Source organism: Colletotrichum lupini, chromosome 1, assembly GCF_023278565.1.
Source record: "Colletotrichum lupini chromosome 1, complete sequence".
NCBI lineage: Eukaryota > Fungi > Ascomycota > Sordariomycetes > Glomerellales > Glomerellaceae > Colletotrichum > Colletotrichum lupini.
Genome location: NC_064672.1, coordinates 1,011,766 through 1,022,690, shown reverse-complemented (window position 1 = coordinate 1,022,690; position 10,925 = coordinate 1,011,766). Strand labels below are relative to the sequence as shown.

Below are 10,925 nucleotides of genomic sequence, written 5' to 3'. Positions count from 1 at the left end.
GATCTCGTGCCTCTCATGCATCTGGTGATAGAATTGCCAAACCTTAAATATTCAGATTGTCAATGATCTCGTTAGGCACTAAATGTCCGCCCACTAGTGTTGCGATAACAATGATGAGTACCCAGTTATTTACCTCATGCCACCTTCCCCTTGAGCTCTGCCACTCGCCAATAAGATCACAAATGTTGCCAAGCTCCACGAACTCGTGGGGGGCCAGTGGCCACCTTCGCTCTTGCCCACGTCTCGCAGAGAAACGACTATGAAGCACGTGAAGTGGAATCCACTCGTCTTGGATTCATCATCTACCTTACGAATCCCCAGGGAAGCCTATTGGGATATCTTATCCTCACAACCTTACCAAGCTCACGTTCAAGATACCCTCTTCTCGCTGCAAGCCATCCACCACTTTACCGCTTATCTCTCCTCTTACGCCCAGTATCATCAATGCCTCATTGCCTCCTTCTGCCTTCCTCTCCTCGCCGTCCAAGCTGGCCACCTGCATGAAGGTGATATTGATCCCATGCTGGCCCAGCACCATACCGACACCGCCAATCTTGCCCGGCTCGTCATAGTTGTGCAGCACCAACATCGTTCCGTGCGGCTGGAAAGTTGCGCTGAATCGGTCTAGCTTCGAGATGTAGATGCTCTGCCCCGACACGTATCCCTCGATGACCTGCTCGCCATCTGCGCCGTGTGAGCGGAGCGTCACCAAGCTGGCATACACTGCGTTCTTCGCTTCCCCGCTGTGCGTCTCGCTGATGATGATGCCTTTCTCCTTAGCCGTCAGGCTGGCGTTCACGATGTTGACATCTCGGCCGCCTGAGTCGCTGATGGATGAAACAAGCCCCTTTACCAGCGCGGCGTACAACGGTCGTGTATTGGAGATGCCCGCCAGGTCGCCCTGATAGATGAGCTCGAACTTCCGGCCACCAATCATACCCCCTCGACTACCGACAAAGTGCTGCGTATAGAGCCCGCCCATCTTTTCGATAAGACGCACAAACGGTTGCAACTTGCGATACTCCTCCGGCATGATCAACGGTGCATTGACGGCTGCTGTTGGCAATCCACCGCGGAGGATCTCGGCCACCTGCGTACAGACGTCCATCGAAACGTTCTCTTGAGCCTCGACAGTAGAGGCTCCCAGGTGAGGGGTGGCGACCACCTTGGGGTGCCGGGTCAGCTGAGACGCTGTCGACTCGGCGCCTGGTGGCTCTGCCGTGAATACATCGAGACCAGCTCCGGCGATCCATCCCGCATCCAACGCACGAAGAAGCGCTGCTTCGTTGTACACGCCGCCTCTCGCAACATTGAGGACTCTAGCAGTCTTCTTCATTTGCTGGAACTCCTCCTCTTTCAGCAAGTCGAGTGTACTTGCCATCAGCGGAGTGTGAATGGTCAAGAAGTCTACAATCGGCAATAGACTCTTGAGATCAGCTACCAGCTCGACGTTGGCCTGGCCGGCAATCTCTGCACTGGCATACGGATCAACCGCCTTCACTTTCATGCCGAGGCCTATGGCCATTCGGGCAACCTTCATTCCCACCTTGCCGAGGCCGATAATACCGAGGGTCTTGTTGCCAACTTCGACACCAACAAGCTTGCCTCTCTCCCACTTTCCATCCTTCATTGTGGTATCTGCGCGGCCGACATTGCGAGCCGTGGCGAGGAGAAGGGCAATCGTGTGCTCAGCAGCGGCAACGATGTTGCCAGAAGGCGAGTTGACGACAATGATACCCTGATTTGTTGCTGCGTGGACGTCAATGTTGTCCACGCCCACGCCGGCTCGTGCAACGACGCGGAGCTTTCTGCCAGCAGCAAGTACATCCGCATTCACCTTCGTCTCGGACCGTACAATCAGTGCGTGGTAGTTGGGAATCGCTTCGATGAGCTCTTCGGGAGACAACCCCGCGCGGTTGTCAACATCGTATTTGTCTTTCAGGAGTGCAAGACCATCTGAGGAAACCTTCTCAGGAACAAGGATGCGGAGTCTATCAGACGCGAAGGAGGACACCGTCGACGTGATCTTCTCGATTGCAGAAGGAGCCATGACGGAGGGACAATATTGAGCAAAGGATGGTTCAAGTGGGCGCGAACGTTTAAGAAAAGGATGGGAAGCAGCCGACTATTTCAGAAAGCCTAAGGTCGGAGCGAGAGATTTTGAACACAACAAACAAGTACACAAACGCGACGGCCGACAAAGGTTATATACCAATCAAGTATCCCCCGCATTGCGTTGTTAGCTACGTCCGATGTCGAAGTTGCCACGACGGGTGGAAGGTTGCACGTTTGGGCCGGCTCTCCAGGGACGACACTCCGAGATAGACGGAAAGCGATATCGCGCCCCTCCACCCTCGAGACAAATTGGCTCAGCTAATGGCATGTGCTTAGCTGGATGTCCGATGCGGGATGTGACGCCGCAGGTCAAACATACGCGGACGCGAAAGACATCCTGCCTACGGCAAAGAGAGGATCTGTTCGAGAGGCCTCAAGATGCGACGGATTAAGGTGCGAGTCCAAGTCGCGGACGAGCGACCCCTCACTTCCCCCACGTTCAGCTAATGCACCGGCGTCCCGCCCCCGCAACTTTACTGGGCGGTTTACATGCTCCGGCCTTTTTCGCTCTGCGACATGTTTGCAGCCATCCATGCTGCTTGGAGCAAGCGCTGCCGACGTATCCTCGATTGGAGGAGCGCTGAGCTTCCAGGCGGACTGCAACCCACACGACGTGGCAGAAGGCGGTGATCTTGGGTGCTGTTGCAGGTCCGAGACGAGATCTGCTGGCGCCCTTGCCGTTGGATGGTCCATCAGGGTAGTGGTGAAGCCATCATATTCTCGCGAGAGAACCAGGGAAACCTGGATGGTCTGGAAAGAACCTGTTCATTCCGGAAGATGTACTCATTCTGCTAATCCTGATGTCGGTCGTAAGGGCGGCCTCTAACCCTACAGGTCAAACTGCTATTATTGACGGAAGACTGACTAGAAACTTACATGCTACTCCGCACGCCAGCATTCATTTATGTGGGAGAGAGAATACATGTGTGTGTGTGTGTGTGTGTGTGTGGGCAAGGCTTCTGCTAGTTGAAGCGGTCTTCAGTCGGCTCTACCACGCTCAAGTCCCAAGTGCTCGTCTTCCCATTGACCACACCATCTGAGTAGAGGAGTATGTGTCCATATAGTAGTTTGCATGTAAGCTAGCAATGGCCAGATGGCTTCAACAACCATTTCAATTGCACTTTCCGTCATCCTGCATTTAGGCAGCTACTAAAGCTCGACGGCGGAAGCAGCAAGTCCTCGACTGCCTACCCTAAAACCTACATGATTCCGACATATTGGAGGTGATCGAGGTAATAGCCCATCGAATTGCAACAGAGTGGCATCAAGAACTTGCCAGTTCTGGATGATAGAAACGAGTCAAACGTTAGATCTCTTATCTTTTACTTCTTCCACGCATCACGTTCTCTCTTCTAAACTCTCTTCACATGGACCTAGTGCAAGAATGCTCTAGGCCAAGTCTTCGCGACGTACTCAGGTAATTAGATATTGTACTACGGTGATGATTTGCACCAGTGAGATTCTCCATTTGTTTTTATTTCTACCGTTGCTGGCTGCTCGGGCGATTCTCGATATCAGCTACACAGTGTTAACACACAGTATCAGTGGATACTCCCACTGTCTCGTTAGACTACTGAGATCCTCCATATCTGAAAGAAAACGAACAATCTCATGAGAGGATGCAATGACCGGGCTTCGGCCGTGGAGGATGCATTGAATGAAGACTTAGCTACGGAGGCCCAAGAATACATGACTTAGACGCAACCGACTTGCAATGTATGGGCACCTGCCACTGAACCGCAGGCACCTGCCAAAGCATGTCACCACAGTCTGAGGACCCCACCTCCACTGCCGTCATCACTGCCTTAGGCAGGGACGAATTCTACGGTCTCGACCCCAGTTGCCCCTTACCTGGCCGGTATCAGCGCCGCGTGGAGTCTGTAGGCAATTCATAATATCAATCCCAGGCCCACGACATTCAAGGTCCAGGTTGTCAACTTTGCGATCCTGCGCTGCGTCCCCTTTTCTCCGACTACACCTGCCGCCACGACGAAATAAGAGCCATTCGTCGAATCGTTGCTTCAATCTCCCTCCATCACCTCCCGCCGTCCACCTCCCACAAAACGATCAAAGGCCACCATGTCTAGAAGACCGCCCAATCCCGCCGCCGAGAGAGCGGCCCAAAACCAGCAGACCATCAAGAGCCTCTTGAAACTGGAGTGCAACAAAGTATGCTCCGATTGCAAAAAGAACAAGCGTAAGTTTCAGGCAATTCGATCTTGATTCAATCTGGGATTCCCGCTGACTGTGTCATGATTGCAGACCCGCGATGGGCCAGCTGGAACCTCGGTGTCTTTATCTGCATCCGGTGTTCAGGCATTCACCGTGGCATGGGTACGCACATTAGCAGAGTCAAGTCTGTCGATCTCGACTCCTGGACCGACGAGCAGCTCCGAAGCATCCTCAGCTGGGGCAATGCGCGCGCGAACAAATATTGGGAGGCCAAGCTGGCGCCCGGCCACGTTCCCTCGGAATCCAAGATTGAGAACTTTATCCGCACCAAGTACGAGCTCAAGAGGTGGACAATGGACGGCCCCATTCCCGACCCCGCCAGCCTCGACGTAGACGGTGACGACGATGTACCCTTGAGCCTGGTTAAGGAGAAGCAGAATGTCGAGCGCAGAGAATCGGTTCGCAAGAGTTCGGTCGGCAAGTCCGCCGCGCCCCCAAGAAACGTCGCTGCCCCGCAGCCGCAAATCGATCTTATCGGCGGCGATGATCCCATCCCCAGAGCGAGCACCGCCGGCCCCCAGCCCGGCAAGGTACCCCCGAAATCCGATCCCGCTCCTCCCAAGGCCACGAGCACCAAGGATTCTCTCCTGGGCTTGGACTTCTTTGGCGAGCCCGCCGCCCCCCCTCGGCCAGCCAGCACCAGCAACACCGGTGGAATGGGAGGCCCCTCCAGGCCAGACCTCAAGCAGTCCATTCTGTCCCTGTACGCCTCTGCCCCGCGACCGCAACCCCAGCAGCAGCAACAAGCGCCCCAGGCTCAAGGCGGCGCATTCGGCGGCATGCCCTCGCCCACCTTTGGTCATCAGCAGCAGCAGTCCTTTGGAGGCATGAATGACGCTTTCAGCAGCCTCAGCTTCTCCAACAACACCACCAGCCCCAAGCCTGCCGCGGCAGACCCGTTCGCGAGCCTGTCAAGCCCGGTGAGCAGCATGAGATCACCACCGCCTGCATCGTCATCAAGCGCTTTTGGAGGTCTCAGCGGCGGAAGCTTCTTCGACTCCAAGCCCGCAGCGGCACCCGCGCCCGCTGCGCACCAGAAGCAGCCGTCCAACAGCGGCTTCGGCGGATTTGGCTGGTCCAGCTCCCCTGCCCCGGCTGCAGCCCAGCCCAAGCCCGCTCAGCCGACGTCTTCCATGGGAGACCTGTTCGACCTCTCCGCTCCTTCCCAACCCGCCGCCGCCCCGAGCAAACCCTCTCCCGCTCCCGCATCCAGCTCCGTGTTCAACCTCTCTCAACCCAAGGCACCTTCCCCCGCCCCCACACCTGCTGCCACCAGCACAATCAGCTCAGGAAACTGGTCTGGATCCGACGTCTGGGGCTCCAACGCCTGGAGCACGCCCGACGCGACCACGGCTGCCGCTGCACCCGCGGCCGCGGAAGCGCCCAAGCCCTCCCTCGGAGGCGACTTTGGCGGATGGGGCTCCTCTGGAGGCCTCTCCTCCAACTCATTCGCCAACACACCAATCGTTCCCGGAGCGTCTGGCGGCTTCAGCGCCGCACCCAAGGTTGCGGCGGACGAGGAGTTTGGTGGATGGACGAGCAGCACCGAGCCCGCCGCCGGCTCTGGTTCATCAAAGCCTATCGGAGGCGGCAGCGAGGACCTCTTCTCCAATGTTTGGCAGTAAATGCAGTAAATTGCGGGAACATCTTGGGCGGCGTGGGCCTCTGAGGTAGATAGGACGAGCGTTTTTGCAACCTATCGCAGGGCACATCATTTGCGTTTTGGCACATAGACACTCGATGAAAAACGTGACGACATATTTGGAGGCAGGGCAGAAGAGAGAGAACGAGAGTCTCATGGCATCTGTAATTCAATTGCAAAAGCGTCATAGATGAAGAATTTACCAGAAACCTTGAAGCAAAAGATGGAAACCTCCAATCCTCAAAACGTAAAAACAAAGTGCACGCCTTGCTCAATCAGTTTGCTGCTAGTGATGATACAATCAGTCGCCGCCGTGCTACCCCCCAAACTCCGATTCCATGCGCAGGGTATTTGAACATCCACGCCCGTCATATATCTGAATACTCCCGTTACGTTTGTTTCCCTTCATGTTTGATGCCGAGGCCCCGATGTTGGACCTCCCCCTTTACTCCGTTGTTTAGATACGAGAAAAACTCAGTTCTCCCTTGGCGGCCGATGTGCTCTGCTCTCCTTGTCATTGATTTCCCCCATGCTACCCAGTTCTCTGCCTGCTTGTCGTAAAATGCAATCTGTTTCGTGTTCCTCCTTCTTAGAAGAACAGCTTGGCGATGTAGTAAAGGACGATAAAGATGCCAATGATGATGCCTGACAGCTTCAGGATGGCGACCTTGTTTCCAGAGGCGGCCATGCGGGTTAACCGGCCGGCGGAGCCCTTGAGCTGGGTCGACATGGATGAGAACGTCTCGGACTAATAGAGCCATATGTCAGTGACCTATCTCAAGAAAAGACTGATGACTTGATGGACAGAATGTGGGCAGGATGGTAGGGGTCAGAGTTGCACAAAGTGCTGGTTCTGTCGTCAAACAGCAGGTCTTGAGGCTGCCTCCGAAACACGGACCAATGTTCCTCATCATGTAATACTAGGGGAATTTTGCTAAGGGGATGTCGAAAAAGGGGGTTCAGGAAAGGAAAGTGAAAGGAAGAGAATGTGACGAGGGAACATACCGTGCTGTCAATGACCTCGTGGGCGCGCGCATTGTCGTAAATGTCGACGGTCACGCCTCTGAGGGCGGAGACCTTTGCTGAGAGCTCATCGAGACGGGCGTTGTTTTGGCGTTCGCGCTCGTAGGCTTCTGACATTTTGGCAGAGTTTTCTTTTTCTTTTCCTCTAGGGAATAGGGGTACGAAAGTTCTTCGATGAGACTTGATGAGAACCGGCAGTGGCAAAGTAAATCCCAGCACCCGAGTAGTGCGGGTTGTTTTCTGGGTGTCGTTCCTCGCCGCTGAGGCTTATGGCGAGTTGCCGCGCGTGCGAGATCGCCAGTCTCTGAAGGTGGCGTGTGGTTGCAGTCGTTGAGAGACGACTATGCCACGATCTAACGCCGCACTTTTCTCGTAGATGTAATGAGCGTCCTCCTAGCGGTGACTGCTTCGTTAGAAGAGGAGAGGAGTCGGATGTGGTGCGCGATGGTTTGTGGTTGGTAGTTCGTGGTTCGTGAGGTTTGGTGATGAAGTTGCAAAAATGGTCAACTCTGGCGGCGAAACCAATGACGGCGGAGGTTTCGGGGGCCGGTGCGTCTTTCCTCACAAAGGCGAGGCTGGAACTGCGCGGATGGAACTGGAGCCGGGTGGGCCACTGCCAGTCCCGTCAGCAGCAGGTGGTCACTGCGCGGCCGAGGCGTCCATCGCTGCTGCCCGCTGGTGTGGGCGCGCGCTGCTCGGAACGCCATCCTTGACGGTGGGGGTTGCGCGTCAGTGGCCTGCGCCACACTGGCGCCGAACCCGAACAGACAGAAGTTCAGAAGTACCCCGCGAATTACCTCACTCCGTCCAGGTCACGCCTCCTTTGCGCCGCCTCACCAGGGCAGCCAGAGCCCAGCTCACACCAAGCTCCCCCGGTCCATGGTCCGTGATTTCTCGCATTTTTGCTACGGCTATCCCAGCCCGGAGATAATGAAGGGGCATGTCACCTGGCACTCGAGAAGAAGTATTCATGATTTGAAAGCTCCTGCCAGCTGAGATGACGCGCTCGAGTGGATATCGATGAATTATTGCGCTTCGTTTGTTTGATGAACCTGCGTCGTCCGATACGAGAGTTCGGCTGAAAAGCCATGAAAGCTTAAAAAGAAGCAAGAAGCAGGAAAGAAAACAACAATTGATGCCCATTCTCCTTCCTCCCGGAACACTTTTCATCCGCCAAGCCCAACGGGATTAATAAGATTAAAAAGACGTGCCTAATGTGACTAGGAGAAAAGCAAAGCAAAGCTCACGGCACATAGCAACCGACGAAGCAAAGAACTTTAGAAGAGGCGCAGGCCTCTCGGCGGCTCTCATCCTCACCTATCGCGGCACAACCCCACTAAATCGTTAATTACGTGGGAGGTGTGGGTGCACGCAGCTACCTTACTGCGGGAACCGTGGACGAGGAAGGATCCCCAAGAAACCGTATCCGTAATACCTACTTGACCTACGGATACCTAATCGCAATCCCAGGCACACGCTTTCACCTTTTCGTGTCTCTCTTTCTTCTTTCCCTCTCTTCACCTACAACCCTCGACACCTTTTTTCACTCTCTCTTCCTCCCTGACCGAATTTTGAGGAAACAACATCCGACTCAATCGTAATTCCTCTCTCTCGACCCCTCGGTACACCGTCAGCATGGGCCTCCACAACCCGCTCCCGTCGTCTATGGCGTGTAAGTCCACCCATTATTTTTTGGCTGGTGCCGGTGATCCCGCTGCACCATCGCACCCGTCATCCTGTTCAGTCGCAACAGATGAGCTGACCGAACCATAACAGCGGAATGCAAAAAGTGCGGCAAGATCCTGACGTCGTTTATCGACCCTCGTCAAGCCTTCAGCCCCGACAAGATCATTCCTCCCTCCGTCCTCGCCAACGCGAAGGTGAACCATATTTCCCACCCCGCGATCTGCCATCCCCCGCCTGCCTTGGCGCATTCGATGCCCAGAGGCCTCCCACCGCTCACGATAACCACCCCCAAACCGATGCGATACTGACAGATAATGCGTGTAATTAGGGTCTTGCGATTCTCACCGTCCTCAAGGCCGGTTTCCTCGGTTCTGGCCGCTTCGGTAGCGGTCTTGTCGTCTCGCGACTTCCTGATGGATCATGGAGTGCGCCAAGCGCTATCGGCACGGCAGGTGCAGGATTTGGTGGACAGATTGGTTTTGAGTTAACCGACTTCGTCTTTATTCTGAACGATGCGAGTGCCGTCAAGACCTTCGCGCAGGCTGGTTCGCTTACGCTCGGTGGAAATGTTTCCATCGCCGCTGGTCCCGTGGGCCGCAACGCCGAGGCCGCCGGTGCCGCTTCCCTGAAGAGTGTTGCTGGTATATTCTCCTACTCCAAGACCAAGGGTCTTTTCGCCGGTGTTTCGCTGGAGGGCTCCGTGATCATCGAGCGCCGCGACGCCAACGAGAAGCTGTACGGCACCCGCTACACCGCCGCCCAGATCTTGACCGGCAGCGTCCGCTCCCCGCCCCAGGCCGCGCCCCTGATGAACATCCTCAACTCCCGCGCCTTCAATGCCGGCCGCACCGGTCAGGCTAACGACTCCATGTACAACGACATTCCCGTTTACGATCAGGGCCAGGGCCAGGACGATTGGAACGGCAACAACAGCCGAGAGTTTGGAAACAACAACCGCAGCAGTGTGTTTGGTGGTGGAGATAGTGGCGCCAGCGAGTTTGGAGGACCCAAGAGATCCAGCACATGGCAGGACGATGTCTATGATAGACCTGCTGGAGGCGGTTTCGGTGGAGTTTCGCGTTCCAACACTGGAGTCTCACGCTCCAACACATTTGCTTCAAGAGGCAATGACGACTACGTCTACAGAGACAACCCGTCGCCCAGCTACGGCCTCAACGACCAGAAGACGGGTCCTCCTGGTAGACCGGCTGCTCCCAAGCCGAACTTCACTGGCAAGGCGGCCATGCTCAAGAAGAACGAGGCTGTTGCGCTGTTCACATTCGATGCCGACCAGCCTGGTGATCTAGGATTCAAGAAGGGCGACGTTATCACGGTGCTGAAGAAGACCGAGAGTGAGACTGACTGGTGGTATGTGAAAGGGTGTTTCTTTGTTTTACGGGCGTAAAGCTGACATTCACGACAGGACCGGCATGATCGGAACGAGACACGGCATCTTCCCCAGCAACTACGTGAAGATGCGTGAGTAAGCTGAACCGACGGCTCGAACGCGAACCTGGTGCAAACCCGAATACCCAAATGCTTTCCATTCAAAGCATGATCGAACCAAAATGCATACCTGATGCAGGTACAAAGGGGATAGTGGAGGAGAACAAACGCCACCGCAAGATCCTATTGCTTTTTCATGATACTCCGGATGGTCCTTTCTCATCCTGCTTTCCAACGACGTCCTTAATGATAACGACCAAACCTCGTTTTAACAAGTCCTGGCGTTTGGATCAAGGAGGCGCGGGAAGATGTTTCTTCTTGTGTAATTGCCTCACAGCATAAACGTCCATCATAGGCCATAGGCTTTGGGGAAACGAAAAGAACACTCCGTCTTATGACACATTTTTATCGCACCATTCGTATCCCCGCGTGACAAATTGACTATGCCATGAGGCAGTGGCACAGACGGGGCTAATGGTCGGACGCATGTCCACATGCGGACCGGACCGACTTTTTCGTCAGTAGGCCGACGTGCAATCGTGTTGTCGAACGAGCCGAGGCATTTCCAAGAACATCAAAACAACACAGGTCAACAGGTGAGTATCCGAACCATGATGTCAGGAAGGATCGACGCTTGCCGCTTGCCGACGGGTACGAAGCAGGGGCAACTTGTTTCAGTGGTCCTTGGGACGATCTGGGGAAAGCTTGTCGATGCGGGTTGAAACGTTGTTTCTGGAGCTGGTTCTTTGCTGAGTCAGGGAACGTCCAGCAGTGCAACTTC

General features: G+C 55.2%; 5 protein-coding genes across 5 annotated transcripts; 3 read left to right on the top strand and 2 right to left on the bottom strand.

Annotated features, from left to right (window-relative positions):
• Positions 1 to 346: 346 nt before the first annotated feature.
• On the bottom strand, positions 347 to 2,050 carry CLUP02_00330 (phosphoglycerate dehydrogenase; the record flags this gene model as incomplete). Its single annotated transcript, XM_049279381.1, has 1 exon — positions 347 to 2,050. The coding sequence occupies one exon, from the start codon at positions 2,048 to 2,050 to the stop codon at positions 347 to 349; it is 1,704 nt and encodes a 567-aa protein (XP_049135338.1).
• Positions 2,051 to 4,194: 2,144 nt separating this feature from the next.
• CLUP02_00329 (uncharacterized protein) lies at positions 4,195 to 5,972 on the top strand (the record flags this gene model as incomplete). Its single annotated transcript, XM_049279380.1, has 2 exons — positions 4,195 to 4,312; positions 4,378 to 5,972. 2 exons carry the CDS (start codon positions 4,195 to 4,197, stop codon positions 5,970 to 5,972), a joined length of 1,713 nt encoding a protein of 570 aa, XP_049135337.1.
• A 606-nt stretch (positions 5,973 to 6,578) lies between these two features.
• CLUP02_00328 (uncharacterized protein) lies at positions 6,579 to 7,129 on the bottom strand (the record flags this gene model as incomplete). Its single annotated transcript, XM_049279379.1, has 2 exons — positions 6,579 to 6,737; positions 6,995 to 7,129. 2 exons carry the CDS (start codon positions 7,127 to 7,129, stop codon positions 6,579 to 6,581), a joined length of 294 nt encoding a protein of 97 aa, XP_049135336.1.
• Positions 7,130 to 7,511: 382 nt separating this feature from the next.
• CLUP02_00326 (uncharacterized protein) lies at positions 7,512 to 8,008 on the top strand (the record flags this gene model as incomplete). Its single annotated transcript, XM_049279378.1, has 2 exons — positions 7,512 to 7,740; positions 7,824 to 8,008. The coding sequence occupies 2 exons, from the start codon at positions 7,512 to 7,514 to the stop codon at positions 8,006 to 8,008; spliced, it is 414 nt and encodes a 137-aa protein (XP_049135335.1).
• A 639-nt stretch (positions 8,009 to 8,647) lies between these two features.
• CLUP02_00325 (SH3 domain-containing protein) lies at positions 8,648 to 10,185 on the top strand (the record flags this gene model as incomplete). The annotated part of the gene is made up of 4 exons (XM_049279377.1): positions 8,648 to 8,684; positions 8,789 to 8,892; positions 9,027 to 10,066; positions 10,122 to 10,185. 4 exons carry the CDS (start codon positions 8,648 to 8,650, stop codon positions 10,183 to 10,185), a joined length of 1,245 nt encoding a protein of 414 aa, XP_049135334.1.
• Positions 10,186 to 10,925: the final 740 nt, after the last annotated feature.